The sequence below is a fragment of the Palaemon carinicauda genome, unplaced genomic scaffold (genome assembly GCF_036898095.1).
Source record: "Palaemon carinicauda isolate YSFRI2023 unplaced genomic scaffold, ASM3689809v2 scaffold300, whole genome shotgun sequence".
Lineage (NCBI taxonomy): Eukaryota > Metazoa > Arthropoda > Malacostraca > Decapoda > Palaemonidae > Palaemon > Palaemon carinicauda.
In genome coordinates, this window is record NW_027170667.1 from 37,501 (window position 1) to 64,220 (window position 26,720).

The 26,720-nt window shown below is 42.3% G+C and overlaps 1 protein-coding gene across 1 annotated transcript; it reads right to left on the bottom strand.

Moving 5' to 3' along the window:
- Nucleotides 1-8,169: 8,169 nt before the first annotated feature.
- On the bottom strand, nucleotides 8,170-24,533 carry LOC137636452 (uncharacterized). Its single transcript, XM_068368876.1, has 5 exons — nucleotides 24,426-24,533; nucleotides 24,052-24,125; nucleotides 13,670-13,760; nucleotides 10,957-11,103; nucleotides 8,170-9,062 (listed from the first exon to the last, which is right to left on the bottom strand). Exons 2-5 carry the CDS (start codon nucleotides 24,083-24,085, stop codon nucleotides 8,435-8,437), a joined length of 900 nt encoding a protein of 299 aa, XP_068224977.1. The 5' UTR covers nucleotides 24,086-24,125; nucleotides 24,426-24,533; the 3' UTR covers nucleotides 8,170-8,434.
- Nucleotides 24,534-26,720: the final 2,187 nt, after the last annotated feature.

Below are 26,720 nucleotides of genomic sequence, written 5' to 3' on the forward strand. Positions count from 1 at the left end.
TCTCTCTCTCTCTCTCTCTCTCTCTCTCTCTCTCTCTCTCTCTCTCTCCTCCATTAAAACTACTAATATATAAATTCAATTAATATCCCATTATGCAATGTTTTCAGAAACATCACACAGTCAAACCTTGCATTATCTCTCTCTCTCTCTCTCTCTCTCTCTCTCTCTCTCTCTCTCTCTCTCTCTCTCTCTGAAGCCCTTAAAACTACTAATACATATATTCAATTAATATCTCATTATGCAAAGTTTTCAGAAACATCAAATATTCAAACCTTTGCCTTAACTCCACCATCCCAAATGCCTTATGACTCACACCAAGAGGAATTTTTTCTCTCTTTTCTGTAAAGAACAGAAGAGAGTAAATAGAGTTACTTTCTTCAATTGGCTACTTGGTTAGACGTGTCAGAGTTGATGGATGCCAAGATTAGAAGCCAGGGGAAAAAGGTTGAAAAAAGTTTCAAGTTTTAATTCATTCTTTTGTTCTTTGTTGTTTTGTGTTTATGTTTATTTACTAATTTTTGTTTTTTGTGTTTTATCTATACTCAATTTTTTTTAATGAGGCGCATTTGCACTGAGCAACACAGACTCGTAGGGGTGCCCTTTTAGCTCGGAAAAGTTTCCTGCTATCTGATTGGTTAAAATGATCTTGTCCAACCAATCAGCGAGCAGGAAACTTTTCCGAGCTAAAAGGGCACCCCTGCGAGTCGGTGCAAAAACTGCCTCGCTAAAAAATCTACTATAGTTTGTTTATCCGTGAATGAACGATAACTGAAAAACCATAAGATCAGCACCCAAAACCCCTCTTCCCCCAAGCTAGGACCAGGGAGGGCAAGGCAATGGCTGCTGATGACTCAGCAGATAAACACCCAAGCCCCTCTTCACCCAAGTTAAGACCAGGGAGAGCCAGGCAATGGCTGCTGATGACTCAGCAGATAGACACCCAAGACCCCTCTTCCCCCAAGCTAGGACCAGGGAGGGCAAGGCAATGGCTGCTGATGACTCAGTAGATAGACACTCAAGACCCCTCTTCACCCAGGTTAGGGCCAGGGAGAGCCAGGCAATGGGCTGCTGAGGAGTCAGCAGATAGACCTAAAGGCTCCCCCCAAACCCTCCATCTTACCTCACAAGGATGGTGAGGTTGCAGACACTACAAGAAACTATCGAGCTTGAGCGGGACTCGATGCCCTGTCCAGCAGAATGCTAGGCAGGGACGTTTCCAATAGGCCACCTCAACCCAGTAACAATCGTATATCAGCAGAGATAAGCAGCGTTTGGTATGGTCAGTTCTTGGATGGGTGACCGACAAGCTTCTGATTTTATATATATATATATATATATAATATATACGTATATATATATATATATATATATATATATATATATATATATATTCCTCTCTGGGTGGAGATACCTTAACGTGGTGAAAGGGTTTGCATATCGCCATGATTAGTAAAGCTGTACTAGTCAGATTCACCCATACTAGGTTGGTTTGCTGTGAGCGATCAAACAAAAAGCTCCCACCATCACCAATCCGCAATGACCAGCGTGGTGATTAAACTTGCCTAAACCCAGAAATTAATTGACATGTCTGAGGCCTTTGTCCTGCAGTGGACTAGAAACAGGTGCCTAGTTAGGTAAAGGAACTCTCTCTCTCTCTCTCTCTCATCTCTCTCTCTCTCTCTCTCTCTCTCTCTCTCTCTCTCCAGTGGTTTGAACTCCCGACCCACAGGTTGCGAATCATGAACATATCCTATAGTCTACAATTAAACTTGTTATTTGATTTGGAATAACTCTATTTCCTATTTTTCTGTTAGAAACTCAGGGTATAACAGCCTTTTTTTAATTGGGCCTCTTAAAACTCTAGGCATAACAGCCTTTTTTTAATTGGACCTCTTAAAACTCTAGGTATAACAGCCTTTTTTTAATTGGACCTCTTAAAACTCTAGGTATAACAGCCTTTTTTTTAATTGGGCCTCTTAAAACTCTATGTATAACAGCCTTTTTTTTTAATTGGACCTCTTAAAACTCTAGGCATAACAGCCTTTCCTTAATTGGACCTGTTAATTATTCTGTAATTGGGCTATCTACACCCTAGTTTCTAGAATTCATTTATTTATTCCTTATTTCCTTTCCTCACTGGGCTATTTTTCCCTGTTGGAGCCCCTGGCCTTATAGCATCTTGCTTTTCCAACTAGGGTTGTAGCTTGGATAGTAATAATAATAATAATAATAATACCGTCAGGCGGCCATGATGGTACGGGCTAGCAAACGTGAACATCGCCAAATTTGGCGCGAAATTTATTCTAACCCTTTCTCTTATATAACCAATTTCTTCCACAATATATCTTTAATGCTAAGCTCACATAAGCGTTTTAAATCAACTCGAAATTTCGCGTCAAAGTAAAGTTAAAAGATCAAATCACCAGCGGTAAAAACACCAAAGTTATCAGAGACAATGTTAGATATATATAATTCTTATACAAGATTATATCGCATAAAAGCTGTTTTTTATTTAAGATCAGCTGGTGAAGTTTAAATCTGGGTTTAATTTAAGAAATAAAATACTTTTCTGTGTATTATACACAATCTTTTAAATGGTATGTTGAAATTACAATATTTTTCATATCATTATTGATTAAATCTAATTATTCTACTTTTATTGTCACTCTAATGAAGTAATTAAAATCATCAATAGTAGAAGTAAGTCTAGCGTAGACCTATTGACTCAACGAACCCATCATATTGCCTTGGAATTAGACAAGAAACTAACTTATGAAAATATGAACAGACAATTTGTACCAGTGAATTATGCTAATGTATAATATATTATTCATTCAGTTAGTTAACGTGTAGAAAAGATTAAGAAGTCCCCATCCATTATTAGAAAGCATTTGATTATTTCAGTCAATCCATCTTAATCAACCTGTTTTTCTTCTTATTTTACAGAATATCCTGGCAAAGCAGATGGTATAGAGGGAGAAATGTGGCACCGTGTGTGGACAGACGGGAGAGATGTGGCATCGCAGGTGGGTAAGTGAACGAATCATTCCGTAAATCTTCGAGAATTGAACTTATGTTTTATGAAGCACAACGAAAAAAAATGCAGCTGTACTATTGTGAAAATTACAGGTTTTCAATCTATATATAAAGATGAAAGACAAGGTTACTAGTTTTTTATATAGATAATTTATAGTTATTAGTTATGAAACTGGTTCAACAGGGGGGAGATTTCGTTATGATTTAAGAAAACTGACGAAAGGGTTTGAAAACATCTGATATAAAAGTAAATCATGAGGCTATTTTAGTTCTATTATTCGCTGTACAAACTTAAGAATATTTAGAATATTTTTGTACGAATAATAATAATAATAATAATAATAATAATAATAATAATAATAATAATAATAATAATAATAGATCTCTTTTCACACTTCATTTAATTATTTTCCCTTTGTTATATCATTTGAATTTAATGAGAAGATCTCTCTCTCTCTCTCTCTCTCCACTCCTCTCTCTCTCTCTCTCTCTCTCTCTCTCTCTCTCTCGTGAAAGAGGTTTACTAGATATTTTTTATTTATATAATTGAGTGTCAATTAGGTTCAAATTCTTTATATATATATATAGGCAAATATATTTTCACTTCAAAACTATTGAGAGCTCTCTCTCTCTCTCTCTCTCTCTCTCTCTCTCTCTTCTCTCTCTCTCTCTCTCTCTCTCTCTCTCTCTCTCTCTCTTGAAAGAGGTTTACTAGATATTGTTTTTATTTCTATAATACGGGTGTTAATTGATTTCAAATTTTTTAGATTTATAGGCAAATATATTTTCACTTTTCAAAACTATTGAGAGAGAGAGAGAGAGGAGAGAGAGAGAGAGAGAGAGAGAGAGAGAGAGAGAGAGAGAGAGAGAAGCAATTTATTACTTTAAGTTTATAATCTGAGATAGGGTTAATGTACGAGATATGATAAGGACGATATATAATTTAAACTCTCTTTTGTTATGCTTGGAATGAAAGCTCTCTCTCTCTCTCTCTCTCTTCTCTCTCTCTCTCTCTCTCTCTCTCTCTCTCTCTCATACTGTTAGTTCAGTCACCTTTATACCATACTACATAATTGCGTTTGGTCTGTCCTTGGAAGGGTGACCGTCAGCAAATACTAATGACTAATGATGTCTTCTCTTTCATTTATAATAGATGACATTGTGTCTGGTCGATAGCTGGGTGGGTTACTGCAAACGGATGTCATGAATGCTATTGAAAACGGATTTCTCCTAATTTTTAAAGTTCAAAATGAATATACTCTCTCTCTCTCTCTCTCTCTCTCTCTCTCTCTCTCTCTCTCTCTCTCTTTCTCTAAGCTTGTAGCTAATTAGCTAGCTAAAGGCTTGTAGCTTGTAAGGACAGTGAGACAAGCGTCACCAAGATCAACTGATACTTTATTCAAATGTGCGTGGGAGTATATTACAAGGTGCGGACGGAAAGGTAGGATGGCGCTGGCGCCAAATCAGATCGACTTCCCCGCTAAAATATATGTGTTTTCTTACACTTACAAATATACGAATTATGAGTTAACAGAAACATGTAATGAAATGATAAATATGTCAAAATGTAGCTCTGATAGAGCGGAATACATATACATGGGAAACCATGGTGTGGCGAAAGGAGAATTCAAATAAATAAACAGTTTGTTGATTTTCTGGACGACGAAGGGAGCGGTGTCCTTACAAGTACTCCCCCCCCCCCCCAAGACATCGGGCGGCGTAGAGGGCTGATGATCAATCTTCGTATCTTTTCGGGCGTCGGAGGGTTCCTCTTGTTTTTGAACGGAGGGGTGCGCCGGCGGTCGGCGTAAGGATCTCTTTCTCTTGTCGTCGTTTGATGATTTTTCTTTCATTGGGCGCCTGGTTTTGAGGTGGAACTCTGGATCTGCCAGGTCCGGCGAAGGCGGTGTCGCTTCCTTCGAGAAACGCTGGTTTCATGCGGTCTATTGAGACCCAGTCCTCTTGGCCATGGACGTCGAGAAGGAAGGCTTTCGTTGTCTTCTAATTACCCGGTAGGGGCCTCGATAAGGTCTAGTTAGTGGTTGTCGATGAGCGTCGACACGGACGAAAAAGTACCCGCAGTCATCCAGGTTTTTTGGCTTGAAGTGCTTGGTTCTGTCCTGGTAAGTTTTGAGACATGGCCTGCACTTCCTGGCGATGTCCCTTAGGTGATCCAGCTGCGTGTCGTCGGTTGATGAGGGAAAGAATTCGCCAGGAACTGCGAGCGCCTCCCCGTAAACCTTTTCGGCGGGCGAAGGTTCGGCGTCTGCGCGAGGGGCGGTGCGAAGGCCGAGGAGTACCCAAGGAAGTCGTGATTTCCAGTCCCCGTCGGTGCAGCTCGCCATCAGGGACGCCTTGAGGGCGCGGTGAGTTCTTTCGACCATGCCGTTTGCCGCGGGGTTGTATGCCGTGGTGCTGTGGAGCGCCGTCCCCATCAGGTTCGCCAAAGTGAGCCATATTTCTGAGAGGAAAGCGGGCCTCTGTCTGTCGTGATGTCGTCAGGAACGCCAAACCTGCTCACCCAGCTTGACAGGAGGGCTTCGGCGCATGCTTGAGTCGTAGCTTCGGTCATCGGCGATGCCTCCAACCACCTCGTGGAGCGATCGATGATCGTAAGCAGGTAGCGAGCAGATCCAGAAGGGGGCAATGGTCCCACGACGTCAATGTGTATGTGACCGAAACGTCTTTTTGGCTGGGGAAAATCGCCTATCCCCGATTTGGTGTGACGGCTGACTTTGCTTGACTGGCAGTTGATGCATGACTTCGCCCATCCCGGGCGTCCTTTTTAATCCCTGGCCAGACGAACTTTTCAGACAGAAGGCAAGCGGTGGTGCGTCCTGAGGGGTGTGAAAGTCCATGGATGATATCGAATATTTTCCTTCTGCAGGAGGCTGGTATCCAGGGACGTGGGCGGGCGGTGCTGGTGTCGCAAAGAATAGTTACTCCTGCTGGTCCGAGGGGAATCGCACTTATCTTGAGCGTGGATGGCCCCGTCAGGTGATCCTGTGCTTCTCGGTCGGTGCGTTGTTCGGCTCTTGCGAGATTGGCGTAGTCGATTCCCAGGTGGATTGTGTCAATTTCAATCCTTGAAAGGGCGTCCGCAACTGGGTTTTTTCTTTCCTGGGATGTAACGTATGGTGCACCCGAATTCGGCGATTGTTGCGAGATGACGTTGTTGTTGGAGGACCATGCGTCTGTCGATTTCGTGAAAGCGTGTACGAGGGGTTGATGGTCCGTCACGATTGTGAAGGGAGTGCCCTCCAAGATGTGCCTGAAGTGGCGGACGGCGAGGTAGACGGCGAGGTAGACGGCGAGGTAGACGGCAAGGAGTTCCCTATCGAAGGTGCTGTATATTTTTTCGGCGGGTTTCAATTTCTTGCTGAAGAATGCCAGCGGTCGAGGAGAACCATCGACGAGTTGCTCCAGCACAGCCCCACAGGCGACGTTGCTGACACTGGACAAAACATAATGAAATATATCTCTTCACGCCAACTATTTTGAACCTAAGTAACTATAGTCTGCAGCTACTAATGACCAATACTTCCTTAATATTTATTATCCTTACAAATTCCTGTTTACTCTTACCATTCTATATTTGACTAAGTTTTGTTTTGATATGCACCTTGTGATGTGGGAACCTCTTCTGCACAGTTCGTAAAATTTCTAACAGTGGTCCTAACTTTGAATTTCTATTTCTGTACTATTAATACCAATAACCATTTGCAATCTCCAAAAGAAATGTTTTTCACTGTTGCGTAAATGTTCTTAGCTAGTTGCCTACCTTCACATCTAGAGAGATAACGACTCTGAAATCGACATATTGAAATGATTCTTCTTTGACAGTCGCAAAGTGACGATGTCTTTACTGTATTGGAGCCCATTTCCTTTTTATAAGAAATAACATGGGTTAACTGAGTTTATGGTGGTAGGAAAGAAATTCAAGAAACTTTGGTGACATCCAAATAATTATCAATAATTTCTCAGTTCCAATTCTAGTAGTTTGTGACTTAGGTGTATTACTTGGCTGATGTTTGTCTCCCAGTGCTCAAATAAAATGATATAGTAAGAAATGCTGGATATCACCTAAACTGCTTCGGAAAAATCTGGATGAATATTCAAAAGAAACTTGTGATGTAACTGTGTTATTTCCAAGATTGACTTCTGCAACTCCATCTACTACAATCTACCTAAGGTGAAACTTGAGAAATTACAAAACATAATAGACATAGGAACAAAAACTGATAAAAAGTGCCCCATCTCAAGAAATGATTGTAAAATTATAGAGCAGTGCAATATACAGTTTGTTGAAAATAACCCTTTTTCAATGAATTGTGTGGTGTTTTGAAACTTTATTATGATTTCTAGCAGAAATTCATAGTTTTTGAGTTATGGTGGGTCGACAAGCTATGGCTTTGCACTAGGTATCGTCATCAATTAATCATTTTAAATTTGGTTTCCGACAATCATCAAAATGAAAAACCAGACATCGTGTCATAAGAACAGTTACCGTAATCATAACAGAGTAATAGTACTGTAACAAAACATGGTCAACACACTCGAGCTTTTGTACGCCGGGACCTCTGGACACAAAAAAAAAAAAAATAACGATTTTTACCATTAAATTTTCTATGGAATGGTTCATAACAATGTTTATCGTACTGCAAATGCCTCCTTACTTAATTGAGCAAATGATTTATTGGTTTTTGCTCTGCTGTAGCTGGCTTTGCTCGTGATTAAACTTTACCTAATTGTTTGTATGTTCTGGCAAGTGGAACATGTTTTCATTATGCACATTAGCCCTGTGGGCCTGTATTTTGGCGGTGTTTTATTAAAATACTCCGGATAGCAAGGTTGGTAGCGTCGCGGATCTCTATTATAGAGGTCCCGAGTTCGGTCCCCACCAGGGACGCGAATACCGTGAGACCTTCTACCGGGGGTACTTCCACGTGGCGCCTGGGGGGGAGGTTAGAGGGGACTATTGATAGTCCCTGCTGGCTAATGGTTGCCCGAGGAGGACGATGTAAATCGTCTCTGTGGAGACCTAAACCCGCAACTTAACTTTTTTAATTTATCTCTTAGTTCAATTCTACAAATTTAACAAAAGGGTGAATACTGTGCACACTTGAAAAGTTGTGAATTGTAGCTTTGCGCTCCAGCCTCTATTCAATCATGGACTTGGCTTCCATTTCCCATTATCAGACACAATATATAAAATACATTTCTACCATAACCCTTCATTACTAACATGATAAATAAAATAAAAGCTGGGTAAAATTACAGTAACGGACGGAACAACATTTTAATCAAAATACTTTAACATGATATCAAGGTCACTCGACCTACTGAGCTTATTGAAGAGGAGCCGTGGTTCTCGATGGCTCTTCTAGCGGATTGAATATTAAACTGACACATTTGGAGGGACGTCAGAAGTCTTCTCGCCATCCTTGCTGCCAGGCGCTCCGTGTCCTGAAACAGCCCGATAAGAGACACCACTCACCGAGACTGCAGAAGCTGGACGAGCCGTCTGTTTTTCATCATCACCTTCTGGCTTTCTATCTAATTCAGTAGGAGGTTGCTTCAAAGACTGGGAATCAGATACTGTCTCCTCGTAAGGGGGAGGGGGACTACGAGGCCTTCTAGGTATATTATTCCATTCTGATGGATTTGATGTTTCTGGATTATACACCGGCGGATTAAAAGTTCCCACTTGCAGTTTATACCCTGCGCCTGGTGTAGCTGTGTGAGGATGCTGGTATCGGGGTTGGTTTTGGCCAGAAGTGCGAGGATAAGCGCCTCCTGTCTGAAAAGAGTTCCTTGCATACTGTGGAGGTGGTGGATATCTATATCCACCATTTGGTGGATATCCATATCCACCATTTGGTGGATTTTGACCGAATGGAGGCTTTACTTGTGGATGATTAACAGTCCCCGATACAGTCACTGGACCTGGAACGCTGGAATTTGTCATCCTTCCGGGAACATTATCCTGAGGTGCACGAATTACCCTTCCGCGAGATTCGTGAAAGCTGAAAAGTTTTGCTGCATTAGATAAAATATACAGTATATATATATATATATGTTTTATATATATATATACATACATACATACATACACACACAGTGTATATACAGTATATATATAGCTAGAAAGCTAGAAATGGAGTGAAAAAAAATTGACGGGTAGGTTGCTGTTTGCCGCCATGATGTGTTTCGAAATATACGAATTTCCAATTACACGAGGCCTTTCATCGACCAAATTCTCGCATAATTCGGGACCCTACTGTACTGACAAACTATATGTGATAAAATGCTCACAATGCACATGAGGAATTTAAATACTTTTTGGTTTGATCAGAATCCAAATCATATGAAATTACAATTTAAAGGGGAAACATTACACAATTTTCAGTTATGACAAAGAATACTTGGGATGTTGACACAAACATTCATTCACAAATAGTTTATTCAAGTATCTCTGTAGCATCACCAATTCTTGCTACATTTTGTAAATGAAGTTTCATCATAAAGAATATACAAATAAGATCCGATTGAAATAAACAAAGTTAAAATAATTACATGTTAAATAGCTTGGAGATGTCTTTGGTTGGTCATTTTGCGAACTGATACGCCAAGAAATTGCTGCAGATTTCTTTCTATCTGAGAGAGAGAGAGAGAGAGAGAGAGAGAGAGAGAGAGAGAGAGAGAGAGAGAGAGAGAGAGAGAGAGAACAAATTGGGAATCAATCCCTTGAAGTAGAAGCGAGAGAGAGAGAGAGAGAACAAATTGGGAATCAACCCCTTGAAGTAGAAGGCGATATCAGAGAGAGAGAGAGAGAGAGAGAGAGAGAGAGAATGCAAATAAGATCCGACTGACATAAACATAGATAAAAAAAATGGCATGTATGCATAACCCACAGGACTACAGTACTCTAATTTTGGGAAAGAAGGTTGTGGGGCTACGTGAAATTTCACTTTCCTTAGTTCCTAGTTCGTAGGAAAATCTACAACTTCAGAAAATCTCATCCTAGAACAACAGTTTTGTATAACACATAACTAAGATAACAAATGAAACTCAAAGGGGACAGGAACCTGATAAATAAAAAGAGAAGTCCTCTCCATCTATCTCTAAAAACAAAAAACTTCACACTTGGAAATTTCGAGTCTGCTTTTTTTGAAATACATTGCATACTGACCTGCACAAAATTTATAAGTATTCCTTTAGCATGACTAATTCAAATACTAAGCAGTTGAATCTGGCCTTATGCCACCTCGGACTCTTTCTCATAAAAGTGCAGCCCGAAAAGATTCACAATTTCAAGCTCTAAATGAGATGAGGACTATGGATCAAAGGATTTCAAGTTACTGATGGTTCAACCTCAAGGGGGAGGGGATTCAGGGGTGGTCGCAGTCAAGGAGGCAAGGCCTCAGGGCAACAGCAGTCAAAGTGAGATGATACCGGTAGGAGGGAGACTTCAGAATTTTGGGATCGGTGGACCTTCGATCCCTGGGCTCACAGCCTGCTCAAGAATGGACTGGGTTGGAGCTGGTACAGCACTCCACCCCCGTGCCCTCAATTTTTCCAACACTCCACCCCTAATTTAGACATACTCTTTCCTGCATTACTTATAACAATTCATCTCGCCTGCAGTAGATATTATATTGACCAGCTAAAGATACTATCAAAATAATTTCTATTCCATGATTTCCTGTCAGATATGCATTACTGTACTGTAGGATACAGTAGTCAACAAATTTCAGGTCATGATTTCACAGGAGCTAGATACTGTATTACACAACAAAGTTGCTATACGCCTTCTTTTATACCACTCTCCTGTAACTTACGTCAATTGAGTACAGAAGTAAAGAAGAATTGACGATGCCAGACACAAACTTCATGAGTAAATCTCAAATGTAAACTTACTTCTCTATTGTCGCATAGATCCTATAGCACCATGAGCATGATATCAAGAGGCCGAGAATAATGCCCACGATGATTGGGCCAGTTACACTTGGCTTTTCAATACCTCCGCAATCACACACTTCCTGTGCCTTATTATACGTGCATGGACTGTAAAGAGACAAAAGATATCCTATGACAGCATATTTTGCAGAAAACTTTGGTAGTACCTATTTAACATTTTGATTAAAACAAGCCCATTTTATCAGTTGTGACATGTTATTTGTATTTCAGCAACACGCATATTCTAACCAGTTTTTCTGAACATTAAATGGTAACATCTGTAATATTTCATATTTGTAGTGCTAATACTATATCCAAGAGAGACAACCTCTTAGGCACACAACAAAACACAGTAGGGCCTATACTGGTCCCAATATCAAGCATGTGACTGTGATTAGTGTAACAATGTCAAATATAAAAAATTCTAAAAATAATTTGTGTTTTTCTTAGCTATACAAAACGGAGCCATTTAGAAGTAGTTAACTCTGGTGTGAGCTAGATATGGCCGATGAAGAATGATCGAGGATCTGACACCCAATAGGGCAGCCACTCTCCAACTGAGTGTCGCATAGACATTGTAACTCCGGTTGGGATTTGTCGGGCGGATGCGTAGAGAAGTAAAATGTAAATTATCTTTAAAATTTGTGATTTGTTCCGACACAAAACAAACTATCATTTAAATGGGTAGTCTTCCTTAGAAGGGAGAAAGGCCCGTTGGCCATCTGGCTGGCAACAACCCAGGACAACGATGCACAGTCCAGTAAGAGGAGAAACTGTGCATCTCGTCCTACCATCCCATGACCAAAGGTGACAAGGTTTCGCCCACACTGCATTCTGCTTTTCCAGCTAGGGTTGTAGCTTAGTTTATAATAATAATAATAATAATAATAATAATAATAATAATAATAATAATAATAATATCATGATATCACAGTCCATGAATGACCATGCAAAGGATATAACAAATTTTAAGTAATTTGTTTTTTTCCTAGCTATACTTACTCGAAAATTCCTTAGGAGATCTGGGGTGTCAGCCCCCATACCAAGTAGAATTTTCTGTTAGGCCTCCCCAGTTCTCCCCCATTACCATACATCTGGCAGTACCCACAAATCCTACCGGGGGTATGAGAGGACTCAGGTAGTCCGGGTCAAGGCCAGGTGGCCAGCCATAATCACCAGTACGAATCTGGTCGACCTGCTCAAAGGTCGTAAAAAGGCACACTCCCCCTTCCCCCCCTTGAAAGGAACGCGAGGACAACACTTTTACATAACAGTAGAAAAACTACCCATCAATGGTAAGCTCACCTGCATAAGTGTCCAACCAGGTTCAACATTACAATGGCTAATCCTAGTGCTTCAAGCTCTCCGGAGTTGTGGTAAGTCAGGACATGGATAGTATTCCCTTAACTTGTGAGATGGCTGATGCAATATCAATTTTTCCCCATCATGCTGCTGTCGCATGGTTTTGGTAAGCGCATCATGACGCTGGTCTTGCAATCCCTGTTATATTTACCCTTAGCCTTCTTAGAATCCTGTCAGTCAATTGCGTAAAGGACCCTAGGACCACGAGGAGTTAGGGCAACATAAGGGTAAACGCAGGCCGCCTTGCAGATGATGGTGAATGTAAAGGCGAGTGTTGGCACTCAGCTGAGGTTTTCGTTGATTGAACTGGCAATTCATGTAGAGAACAGCCAGAAAACGAGCCCTGGTCAGTTTCAAAAAGCTGATCGTGAAAGATCAAATTGCAAGCAGGTGAAGGAGATGGAGCAACAAGGTGCTTTTTAGTCGGTGAGCGATGAGTTGTCTCAGTCGGCGTCAGTCAGAGCACGCTCAATGACTCGGGATAATGATACCACAGGAGGATCAACCTCAAGTATAAGACCTCCTGCTTCATTATGGAACGCACAAGAATCCTTGTAGGCATGAAAATCCTGATCAAACATTGGATCGCCATCCTTTGTTGTCTCATCCTGTGAAAAACTTGAGAACGAAGGGTAACTTTCGATTTCTGAAAAGGAGAGCTAGACAGTTTACTCAACTTCGAAGCCAAAGCCGTCAAAGGAGAATGATCCCGTCTAGATTTCTTTTTTCTACTGTACTTAACAATGTATCCCACTTGGAGGGAAACCACTCCTGACACACAGCACAAGGAGAATCCAACATGCAGCAATGTTTTCTACACACTGGATGCCATGGATGAGGATCAACATCTCAATAGCTCATTTATGTTCCACAATGACCCATCCACACCTAGATAAGTCCTCATCATGCAAACATACTTCAAACTCATACTGAAACAATAGAAAAACCAGTTAACATAAAGATACAAAACCTCAAAGGGCAGATGAACAACACACTTCAGAACCGAGCAGTGGCTGGAATTATAATGATGCGACCAGTGCAAGACAGACCATGTCTACCCGACGCTCTGTTGAAGAGTGGCTGCCAGATCCTCAATAATTCTACATCGGCCGTCTCTAGATCCCACTAGAGTTAACCCCTTTTGAACAACGATGGTTTGTCTCGCACAAGAACAAACCTATCTCAAGTTACCAATGTGCAGTCTTACATAAAAAAAAAGACATAAAATGTCACAACAGCAGTGGATAGAACTGGCATATGTCCACAGAAAAGTGCCGTCATTCCACAACATGGCTTGAAACTCTTAACATACCTGGGGCACTGGCACTGGTAGTCCTTACACTCCAGTCCCTCCAAGCAATGATCTGTCTTCTTGCAATATTCATTTGGTCTTACACGATATTCTAAAGAAAAAAAAGTAATTTGCATGGAATTTTCACTGGCATTGCTTTATAACTTTAAATCTGAAACTAAGATAAAACTGGTATTGTTTTTCATCTAAAAAAGTAAAAAAACAAAGATAAAATCTTCGAAGCCATCATGAAAAAATATTGAGGCATAGTGAACAGCAAAAAGGCAAATGATGATTATACTAAATAAAAAGGAAATATCTCTTCGATCTAAGAATGGCAAGACTGAATTATGATGCATGATCTATAATTCTGGCAAGTGAGTTTCTACGTTCATGCTAGACCAAAGTCTGGAAACAAAGAGGTAATCTGGAGCTAGTGGCAGTGACCCTGTCTTGCACTGAAAAAAAGGGTTGATATATCTTCTAGGACTTACAAAGCAACTTGAGCAAATAAGTGTGAATGATGGGTTATTTTTCTGGTAAAAAGTGACCCATAAGAAGACTCCATCCAATAATACTTGGAAGAAAATTAATACATTATTTTAAATAAATTTAGGTAGGAATAAAATATCAGGGTCCTTATACTTTATATGAAAATATCAAGGAATATACACATGTGGATAATTTTCCAGGTAATTTCATAAATATACTAAATAAAAAAAAAAGAATGTAAATAATTAATACTTTATCATCAAAGACAAAAACTTTGTGCCTGCTTTGCAATAGCCTAAGTATTTCAGCTGAATGGTCTGGTGGAATAAACGGATTTTGAGCGAAGCGAAAAATCTATTTTTGGGTGAGATGGCCATGTCGTCCTGATGGAAGTTCCTAAAGGGTAGCTTCCTTGGGTATATATAACTACGGCGATATTCCCAGAGAATTTACCTTAAGGTACCCAGAAGTCTAACTCCTGGAGCGAATATCCCTAATAAAAGAACCAGGGATATCGCGAAATATCAGAGGACGTATTCTTGACACGCCACATAGCAATCTGCACCCCGAACAGAGTTAACACTTCGAAGGGGTCAATTGGCAAGAAAACAAAAACGAGAAAGAAAGGAGAGCCGCTCGCAAGGCATCTCTCCTCTCCCGTTTCGTAAGCGTGCATTGCGCCGCTCACGGCGCCATCTGTATTCCTTGTAGCGATACACGAGGTACTACAGATACTGTATGTAGGGAGGGGACCTACAGCCCTTTAGAAGAAAGGGAAGGGCGGGTCCATCAGGACGACATGGCCATCTCACCCAAAAATAGATTTTTCGCTTCGCTCAAAATCCGTTTTTTGGGCTCAAGCCATGTCGTCCCGATGGAAGTATACCAGAGCATTACTGTATCTGTGGATTCTCAAAACGTGCCGTACTCCCCAAAGGTATTTCCCGGCCAACTAGATCTAGAGACCTAAGATGTTACCGTCATACATCTTTTCAACTAACCATAGACCATGTTAGTGCTTCCTGCCCCCTACAGGGAAGAGTCCTACTAGACTCTGGAAAAGTCTCGAAGAGTACATATACCTATGTATGAATAACAGACAAACCAATATAGTGGTCTCACCGTATATCATAGAAAGCATAGTTTGTAAAGAACCACTGAGTCAATATGAAATATCGACCAGTTCTCCGTTCAATACTGGATTGGACAAAGGTTTATATCTGAGTAGGCGAAAAACTTGCATATCCGCCCCCGTCCCCTTAGGGCAAGGAGTCCTCCCGCCAAGGGAAAGCATAAACCAATGCAAAGAATGCTTGCATAAAGGAACAATCTATTAGAATTATCCCAGATAAATATACATAGAACGTAATGCAAAATTATATCAAATAAATTGACACAGGTGAAAGAGACGCAAGGTTCACAAGAACTAGTTTATTGACAAACAATAAATAAAACAGGTTAAACAACCATTATATATATATATAAGAGGAGGATAACCAACAAATAAGCATAAGCATGATAGTAAACAGAAAACTTGTTTATCTGAAAGAAAAACATTAGCGCCACTTTTAACATACCGAGGTATCAAAATCATAAAAGTCTGTATTACTAATCAGTTACATTAGCGTTAGAAACGCTCGGCACACATGTCTGCACTTATGCTAGGTTCACCTTTGAAAGTGGAACAGTCAATGTGGGCAACCCAGTGCCCTAACACTTAGTTTGTAGAACAGTTCGTAACTACACACTCACCCCAGAATTAATCGTCCCAATTAAATCCACTGTTCCTCGCAGAGTTAAACAGCAGGGTTAACGACACTACCCACTGCTACCACAGACCTCTTTAGTTGCTTCACTTGCTTCGCATAGTGACGAAAGAACACTCTGGAAGACTTCCAGCCAGTGTATGAACGAAGATGTTCGAAATCCATACAATTAAAGAAATTTAAGGATGAGGCAACTTTCCTCGGATCGTGACCTGCGGGTGTACTGTCTGGATCCGCTCTGCGAATAAAATAGGTGATTTTTGCCCTAAGTTGTTTCAGTGATAAATTTGAGCCTGATGTTTCTCCCCTGAATAGTTGATCACCCCTGAAGTCTGAAGTTCTACGAAGATAGACCTTTAGGCATTCCACTGGACATAGAGATGCATCTTCTTTCAGAGGGCAGATTCTCCAGGGACCCCACCTGTTGGTGGGTAACTCGTTCTTGGCGAGAAACGTAGGATCCGGAAACAGGTTCAGTTCTCCCCCATCCAATAAGTGAACACGACCCTCCTCTCTCGAGAGGGCTACAATTTCACTAACCCTGGCCCCCGACGCGAGCGCAAATAGGAAAATAACTTTTTGGGTCAAATCCTTTAAAGCACACTCCTCATTGTTCAACAGCGAAGCGAAATGAAGAACTTTATCTAAAGACCATGAAATGGGCTTTGGAGGTGCTGATGGTCTGAGCCTAGCACAGGCTTTCGGAATTTTATTAAAAATATCGTTAGCGAGGTCGACCTGGAAGGCATATAAAATGGGTCTTGTCAAAGCAGATTTACACGTTGATATTGTGTTGGCTGCTAACCCTTGACCATGGAGGTGGATGAAGAAAGATAAGCAGAAGTCCGTCGAGATCTTTTGCGGATTCTTCGCCTTGACAAAGGCCACCCATTTCCTCCACGATGACTCATATTGCCTTCTAGTAGATTTGCACTTATATTCCTCTAGGAAGTCTATACTGTCTTTCGAAATCCCGAAACGTTTTCTCACCGCTAGGGAGAGAAAATCATGAGCTGCAGGTTCCGGGTTTTCTGTGATGAAGAGCAGACAGTCGACTTCTGCACTCGCTGGGTCAGAACTGGATCTGGTAACGGTAGACACTTCAGCCGTAGTTCCAATGCCAGAGGGAACCACACGCTGTTCGGCCACTTGTGAGCCACTATTGCCGCTACTCCCTTGAAAGATCTCAGTTTGTTGAGGACCCTCAATAGAAGGTTGTGAGGAGGGAACAGGTAAATCCTGGACCATCTGTTCTAGTCGAGGGACATCGCATCCACTGCTTCCGCCAAGGGATCCTCGTACGGGGACACGTAAAGGGGTAACTTCTTGTTGTCTTTCGTCGCAAAGAGGTCTATCTGCAGTTCTGGGACTTGACTCAAGATGAAGGAGAATGATCCTGCATCTAGGGACCATTCCGACTCTATCGGTGTGAACCTGGATAGAGCGTCCGCTGTCACATTGCGGACTCCTTGAAGGTGAACTGCCGACAGGTACCACTTTTTTTTCCGCCAGTCGAAAGATGGCCAACATCACCTGGTTGAGTGGTGGTGACCTCGATCCTTGTCGATTCAAGCATCTCACAATCACCTCGCTGTCCAGCACCAACCTTATGTGGATCGAGCGACGAGGGGAGACTTTCTTCAAGGTAAGGAGTACTGCCATAGCTTCCAGAAAGTTTATGTGAAATGTCTTGAATAGATTGGACCAAGTCCCTTGGGCCTTCTTCCGATGAGAATGACCTCCCCACCCCTCCTTCGAGGCGTCTGTGTGAATAGTCAACGAGGGGGGAGGTGGCTGAAGAAGTACCGACTTCTTTAGTTGCCTGACTTGGGACCAAGGCCTGAGAAGCGTACGTAAACGAAGCGGAACTGGTCTTATCAGATCTCTTCGCGTGTTTGATGCATAACTTCTCCAAACTCCGGTTGCATCCTTTAGCTGTGCTTTTAGCACCGGGTCTGTTACTGAAGCAAACTGGAGAGAACCCAGCACTCTCTCCTGTTCGCGTCTTGATATCCTTTCGGAATCCAGAAGTCTCTTGACAGAATCAGCTATCTCCTTCCTCTTCTTCGCCGGGATGGAGAGTTGGTGTGACACTAGGTCCCAGTGGATTCCCATCCACTGGAACTTTTGAGATGGAGAAAGTCGAGACTTTTTTCTGTTGATCTTGAAGCCTAGATACTCTAGGAACTGGATCACCTGTAGGGAAGCTTGCAAACATTCTGTCTTGGATGCTGCCCACACCAGCCAGTCGTCCAGGTAGGCTACCACCTGGATTCCCTTTAGGCGTAATTGTTTGAGAGCTACGCTCGCAAGCTTCGTGAAGATCCTTGGGGCTATGTTTAGCCCGAATGGCATGGCTCTGAAGGCGTAGAGTCTTCGATGTAGCTTGAACCCTAGGTAGGGGGAGAGTTGACGATTGATTGGAACGTGCCAATAGGCGTCTGACAAATCTATGGAGACGGTAAATGCCCTCTTGGGCAGTAAGGTCCTTATGTGTTGCAATGTTAGCATCTTGAACTTGCAATTCACTATGAACTTGTTGAGTGGTGACAAGTCCAGAATGACTCTGAGTTTTTCTGAGTCCTTCTTGGAAACACAAAACAGCCTCCCTTGGAATTTGATGGACTTTACCCTTCGGATTACCCTTTTCTCCAACAGTTGTTGAATGTACTCCTCCAGAACGGGGGTGGAGTGTTGGAAAAATCGAGGGCACGGGGGTGAAGTGCTGTACCAGCTCCAACCCAGTCCATTCTTGAGTAGGCTGTGGGCCCAGGGATCAAAGGTCCACCGATCCCGAAAATTCTGAAGTCTCCCTCCTACCGGTATCATCTCACTTTGACTGCTGTTGCCCTGAGGCCTTGCCTCCTTGACCGCGACCACCCCTGAATCCCCTCCCCCTTGAGGGGCGTCTAGACGAACCTCTGGCTGCTCCTCTAAGCTTCGCTCGAAAGGTAGTTGACTGCCCTTCGAACGCTGGGTTAAATGCCGGAGACTGCGTCGACACGGCTTGGGGTACCCACTGGTACGTGGTCGGGGTTTGTGCCACCATCTGGGGCACTGTAGGCATAGGAAATTGCTGTTGCTGCTGCTGTCTGAATGGCTTGGCTGGCCGAGAGGGTAGCCTAGTCTTCTTAGTCTTCCTCTTTGGTTGGGGACCCTCATCCGGGGAAGACTTTCTCTTGAGGGATAGGCCCCACTTCTGGAGAAGGTTTCTATTCTCCGTGGCGGCCTTATCTACAACCTCCTTGACCACTTCACTACGGAAGAGGTCTTTGCCCCAAATGTTGGAGGAGATTAGCTTCCTTGGCTCGTGCCTCACTGCAGCCGAGGCGAACACGAACTCCCTACAAGCCTTCCTAGCTTTGACGAAGCTATAAAAGTCCTTCGTCACTGTGACTAGGTGTGTCTTAGCCACTACCATGAACATCTCATAGACCTTGGGGTTACTTGCCATTGTCTCCAGATTCGTTTGATGAGACATTGAGGCAGCAAGTCTTTCTTTTGTTTCAAGCTCCCTTCGCAAAAGAAAGTCAGACAGCTTGGGGAGGTTCTCACCGAACTGACGTCCGGTAATATCAGCCTCCAACTTCCCGACTGAGAAGGTAAGATGGACGTCCTTCCAGTCCTTGTGGTCCATGGGTAGGGCCAAAGATAGAGGTTTACACTCCTCCAAGGAGGGGCATGGCTTACCTGCCTCGACTGCTTTCAGCATAGCCGTAAACCCTTTCTGCATAAAGGGGAAGGCTCTAGAAGGAGAGGACACAAAGGAAGGGTGCTTCTTACTCAAAGCAGGTACCTTCGAGTTTGAGAAGCCCCTCTCTTTCATCGAGCTTGACAATAAAGCTTGAGCCTTAGCGTGGTCCAAAACTATGACCTCCTTCGGCTCTGTTTCTTCCGTTGAGGCTGGTTCCTTCCTTAGACGGACATAACAGTCTGGATACGACTCCTTGCTGGGCCAGAATTCCACCTCCTCAAGGGGGACTGAGCCCAACTTCTCCGAAATGACGATTTTTCCCGTCGTCATAGGCATGTGCTCAGCATACTTCCAAGGGTTAACATCTGAGCACAAGGGAAGGCCTTTCACGCTGAGCTTCTTCTGGGGCCCACGTGATGCTGCAAGTCTGCGCATCTCCAGCTCCATTGCAGCCGCCTTCTCATTATTCTCCCTCTGCATCTGTTGGATCATTCCAACGATGGAGGAAAGGGTCTTTCCCACCTCATCTGGGAGAGAGGACGATGTTGAGGGAATAGGATCAGGGGCCTGAACCGGAGTAGCCGACACCTCGTCGACCTCTTCCTCTTCATTGTCTGGAGCCTGCTCTTCATCCTGGTCTTCTGCCAGAAGATCATCTTCCAGACGCTCGGACACCTCCGACATCCTATCGTCCAATTGGATGTCCTGCAGGGCGTCCGCGACTTCAGAATCCACAGGGATCTGAACCACTGGTATCTCCACTTGAGGCTGGGGAATCACTGCATCAGCTGACGCCCTGGGGAAAAGGTAAGCCCTCATCTTCTCACTTGGAAGATTGGGCCCAGAAGTGTTCTTCTGAAAGCCCCTTACCCAGGTACGAAGCTTCTCCCTTGCTGCGTCCCTTGACTCCGCCGTCTTAGGGGAATCAAAAGCCTCAGTAATCAGGTTTGTGTACACGGTACATACCTGCGGGTCCCAATACCGGAGATCACCTTTGGAGACTGCGCATGCTGCGTGCCTCCTACACAAATCATGTCCGCAGAAGTTCTTGCTGCGGACGTTGCAGAAAACACTTCCACACTTCGGATGGTCCTCCTGTAAAGAGAAGAAAATTCCATGAGTATCAAGTGAACTACGTATCAGTGGATATACATAGCTTAGCACAACTAAACTAGAAAGGAAAGACACACACTTGTATTTCCCGCACAGTCAATTGCTGCAACCTTCCAGATGATAAAATCGTATGGTTAATCTATTCTAGAGCAACCAATGAATAATTTCCAGAGGAAACAGGTGTAGCTCACACCCAAAAAATGATTTTAAAATGCTGGATAGTAGACAAGAAAGAACTCACTTTCTTTATCTGTAAGGTCACACCGAAGGGTTGTGCGAGACAATACAAAAGTGTTAGAAAAACTTAGTGTTGTAACAAATACTATACTATAGTTTTCTCCCTACAGTATATACTATACTGAAAAATACTGGCTACAGTATAGAAGGTAATGTGCCGTACACACCTTAACTAGTTCCAAAGTATACTACTTATGAACTATAAGGTGGAAGAACGCTGGTTCAAATACATGTGCCGGCCGGCAATGACTGCCGGCCGGCAACTACACAAGATAGCACCCGGCTGCCGGCCACTAATCGTAGCGGCTAGCAGACAATGGTGTGATATATAGCCGGCCGGCAAAGGTATACAACCAATGCCGGCCGGCAAAGGTATACAACCAATGCCGGCCGGCAGCAAAAGAACCAGAGAACTCCGACTGCCCGGCTGCCGGCCTGAGTGGCCGGCAGCCGGGCTAGGGTACAACACTAGAAGAAAAACAGAATGGATGACGGGATAAGAGACTGTACTACCTCATAACCCGGCAACCCGAAAGAGTGCACAAAAGGAAGGGGAGAATATAACTTCAGGCTTCCTGACCAATGCCATCTGGCTCTACAGACAAACATGGATGAGAGACCAAGGGAGGTCCGGGCAGCACTCAAAGCAGAAGACCCTTGCCGGCCGGCACGCACTGCCGGCCGGCAAGGGACTGAGTCAACCCCACATCCTAACCTATGCTAGATACAGATGTAGAATGACGGACAGGAATGCAATGGCTAGGCCATCACAAAGGAAAGAGGGGGAAAGGGAGAAGAGGGTCCTGTCAACCTTGCTCTAATAATGAATCACCCGCAGCCAAGAAAACTCATCTTAGCCTAGGGGAGATCCGAGGAGGGAGGCCAGCAATACTTGCCAACTCCCTCGGAACCAAAGCAAGGAAGGCGTTGTTATTCACAGAAAAGAGGATCTCATCCTCCACACCGAGAACAACAACACTGGACTAGTCTGCTAGATCACAAAGAGAAGGAATCATCTCGTACAGAAACCTTCGAAAGTGAACTAAGGAGGCTAAGCCTCCTATGTCTGTTGTCAGTCTAGCAAGGGAATCTCAATCACAAGCTAGACAGAAACAGACTCAGACTAAGAACTCTGCTGTCCTGCCCCCTCCCTGAAGCCAGACTTACTGGAAACAGGAAGGAACAGGAACACCCTAATATAGTTGTATCTAAAGTCAATTCAGATAAACCATTAAGGTTAAGCCCAAGGCTTAAACAGAGGGAAAGGGATTGCACACCTTCTCCGAAGAAAAGAGAGCAACCGTGGAGTGTGAGAAAGTATACTAAGGCCCCATAGACAACTAGCCTAGGCGCAAAGAGAATTGATTACCTAAATCACCGAAACTCACTCGTATACTATCTTGGAAGAAAATCAACATAATCTTAAATGTATAAAACTGCCTAACGCTTCAATAAAAATTTAAAACACTCGGAAATCTGAATATCATGCAGGAAAGTACTAGGGCCAAACAACTAGGCTACAAGGTCTAGCGTAGGCCAGAATCGGCAAATCCTTCGCCAAAACAAAAATACTAAAAGCATCATATAAAGAAATCCTATGTAATGCTAAACAGCTAAAATTATTAAAGCAAAACAGCCGGGAACGTCGCTCTGGCTAACTAAATAACTCATACCTAGCGAGCGACAGCGTCCAGGACGCCTCCGGTAGGCAACAGCTCTTGTAACAACGATATCACTATCAAATCACTTTTAAAATTACCAAGAGCTTACATTTATACATAAAAGAAATAATACTCAACTTATCAGAAGTAGAAGAAGTTGGAGAAAGCATTATAAGTTGAAATAATCCAAGAATTGCGAGAAACACAGGGAAAAAACACCGAGTTGTTGAGCTACGCAAAAAGGAATACAGATGGCGCCGTGAGCGGCGCAATGCACGCTTACGAAACGGGAGAGGAGAGATACCTTGCGAACGGCTCTCCTTTCTTTCTCGTTTTCGTTTTCTTGCCAATTGACCCCTTCGAAGTGTTAACTATGTTCGGGGTGCAGATTGCTATGTGGTGTGTCAAGAATACGTCCTCTGATATTTCGCGATATCCCTGGTTCTTTTATTAGGGATATTCGCTCCAGGAGTTAGAATTCTGGGTACCTTAAGGTAAATTCTCTGGGAATATCGCCGTAGTTATTTCTACCCAAGGAAGCTACCCTTTAGGAACTTCCATCAGGACGACATGGCTTGAGCCCAAAAATGTATATCAAACTTAATGCTTCATTAGCTAGAAATTTGTCAAAGAAGATGCTGTATGTGCAGCCAAACTTAACAAAATTATTCTTCAAGGAAAACTAAAGAACTTTGGCACATCTAAACCGCAACAGTAGGGACATGTGACGAAAATTATATTAGATTTATGAAATAAGGTCATATGAGTAAGTGCTGGGCTCAGTGACGTCATTTAGTGCTTAGGTGTAACTTCAGGGTAGGCTCTACAGTTGTGCCATGAAGTGAAAATGAAAAGAGTTAGGGCAGCAGAACAGATCATAAATAAAACTCAGGTCAGACAGTCATTTAGGATTCATAGATTAGCTTGGTGAGACCAATGGATTGTACTGTTCTTAATCCAGTGAGAATTAGAGAGGAAAGGTTATAGAATCTGGATGGTCAAGCGGAAAAAGAATGAGTGGAGAAAATTGGTAAATAATGCATACAGCACTAGGTCCACATGTACCAGCCTTCAGGTCCTAAGAGAGTGGGGAAGATCTTGCAAGAAAATCTATTATCAATACAGTGTTTAGCTTTTCTTAACTTATTTATGTTGGATACAAACGCTACAGTATTTCATGAATAAAAGAAAAAGGCTTCCCAGCCACATCAAGTTGAATTATTAGAAATATTCATAATTTTCTATGGGGTAAGAGAAGCTGAAATGAACTTACTTTGCAACACAAGGAGGGGGAGTTGGTCTCAAATCCATACAAAGCGGAAATAAGCTTGAAGCTAACAACATAAACAGGTGTTTCTGGACAAGATAGGGCAGGGGGATGTTTTGAGTACAGATTTGGTTCTTAAATAATAACTGATTGATGCTGAACCACAACCTTACCTGACAAATTGTACATTTCTACATAGTTGTCCATCGGTTCACAATTACCGCTTGTGGTGTTCGCAAAGTATTTTCTGAAAAGGTGAGCAGAGAATGGTGAGTACAACTCGGGTTTGAAAAGAATAAGTATACATGGTAAATTCTTAATGAGCCTAAATTCTCAATTCTACAACATCCTTTAAAACGTAAGTGGTTCGACAGCACAAGTTAAGAAATGAAGCAGGAATGGGAGTGAAGTAAAAGAAAGAAATTTTGGGGTAGTTAGAAACTAAACAGAGACTGCAAAGATAATATTATGTTCATTCAAAACAAATGCAATTGCTAATATGCTTGAGCTATAGACAAAACAAATAAAAAGACAGTACTATACTCACTCGAAGCAAACGCATTTGCCATCTTTGCACAAGCTATATTTGTTAATGTCGCACGACAGGACAGGACCCGTGGTCGGTGCGCTGCAAGGTTGAAGGACTTTCTGGTATAATGCTGAAACATAAATGCCAGGTGTTTAAGAATACAGTATAATAGTCTACAGTAATACACAGTATACAGTATATAATACAAATACAGTACATATACAGTACTTTATATAAATACAAACGTTCACAAACTAATTCCAGTAAGTGATTTTTACATATAAATCAACAACTTACGACAAGCATATTCCAATTTTAAAATGCAATCAAACCTTCAAGTTAGAGCATAAGATTATACAATTATATAACATACTGTGCACCAATAGGAAGATAAAACTAAAGAGTGACCAAAGATATGGGGCCACTAAGTTTTACAAAATCCTACATAAAATGCTTTTGGCGGCTATTCTAACTTTACCTCGAACATATCTCAAATTTTCTAAGTAAACCCTTATATCTTATTTCTCCCTTTTCTCTGAAGATGTGGTAGCATATTGCAAATGTCCATGGAACGTGAAATTTGCGCCCGCTCAAGCCTGATAATTCTGATTGGTGTCTGCAACCTTACAGTCATTACAAGGTGGGGTGCCTATAGGTTTACTTACTCCAAAGAGACCTTCCAGAAAAACTGTTACCAGATAACCCTTAAAAGAGGGAATTATTATTATTACTATTATGATTACTAGCTAAGCTATAACCCTAATTGGAAAAGCAGGATGCTATAAGCCCAAGGGCTTTAACAGGGTAAAATAGCCTAGAGAGGAAAGGAAATAAGGAAATAAATAAACAATCAAAATAAAGTATTTTAAGAACAGTAACACCATCAAATTAGATCTTTCATATATAACCTACATAAAAAAAAACCACGAGGAAGAGAAATAGAAATAGATCAGCGTGTCCGAGTGTACCCTCAAGCAAGAGAATTCTACCCCAAGACAGTGGAAGATCATGGTACAGAGGCCATGGCACTACCTAAGACTAGGGAACAATGGTTTAATTTGGGGTGTTCTTCTTCTAAATGATCTGCTTACCATAGATAGAGTCTTTTCTACCCTTACCAAGAGGAAAGTAGCCACTGAACAACTATAGTGCAGTAGTTAACCCCTTAAGTGAAGAAGAATTGTTTGGTAATCTGGTAACCTCAGTGTTGTCAGGTGTATGAGGACAAAGGAGAATGTGGAAAGAATATGCCAGAATATTCGTTGTATGTATAGCCTATGACAAAATGAGCCATAGCCAGAGAGAGGGATCCAATGCAGTACTATCTGGTCAGTTAAAGAACCCAATAATTCTCTAGCGGTAGTATCTCAATAGGTGGCTGGTGGCTGGTTCACTGATGACATCAGAAACGAGGATTTTCAGGCTGAAGCTGTGTTCGAATGTTTAAAAAGTTAAAGTTGCGGGTTTTAGGTCTCCACAGAGACGATTTACATCGTCCTCCTTGGGCGACTATTAGCCAGCAGGGACTATCACTAGTCCCCTCTAACCTCCCCCCCAGGCGCCTACCCTGGGAGTACCCCCCGGTAGAAGGTCTCACAGTATTCGCGTCCCAGGTGGGGACCGAACTCGGGACCTCTATAATAGAGATCCGCGACGCTACCAACCTTGCTATCCTATACTGTATGTCTTCAAACAAGTAAACAGGTTGTATGGACAGTTAGATGAGGTACAACTTTTTGTTGCCATATCAGGTTTCATATCTTTTATTTGAAGCCCACTTCGAACCATTTTGATATGGTAACAGTTTTGTTTGACGAACTTTGCTCTGTCGTCTGGAAGGTCCCTTAGCCATCATGAGCAGCTACTGGCTGGCCCTCCCTGGTCCCAGCTTGGATGGAGATTGGGCTCTGTGAACTTTTCCCCCAAACATAAGAAAATGCCTTAATTGTCACTTGGGTAGTGCCATAGCCTCTGTACCATGACCTTCCACTGTCTTGGATTAGAGTTCTCTTGCTTGTGGGTACACTCCGGCACACTTTTCTATCTTATTTCTCTTCCTTCTGTTTTTGAAGTGCTCATAGTTTATATATAAAAGATTTAATCTAATGTTGTTACTCATAAAATATTTTATTGTGATTGTTTATTCTTCTCTTGTAGTTTATTTATTTCCTGGTTTCCTTTTCTCACTGGGCTATTTTTCCCTGTTGTAGTCCTTGGGCTTATAGCTTCTTGCTTTTCCAACTAGGGTTAAAACTTAGCAAGTAGTAGTAGTAATAATAATAATAATAATAATAATAATAATAATAATAATAC

Excerpts from the sequence above, each read along its gene's own strand:
- LOC137636452 (XM_068368876.1), bottom strand. The coding sequence starts at position 24,085 with ATGGACAACTATGTAGAAATGTACAATTTGTCAG. Across the intron at positions 13,761-24,051 it reads AGAAATGTACAATTTGTCAG|AATATCGTGTAAGACCAAAT; the intron begins GTAAGGTTGTGG and ends TTTTTTCTTTAG. Across the intron at positions 11,104-13,669 it reads TACCAGTGCCAGTGCCCCAG|TCCATGCACGTATAATAAGG; the intron begins GTATGTTAAGAG and ends GTCTCTTTACAG.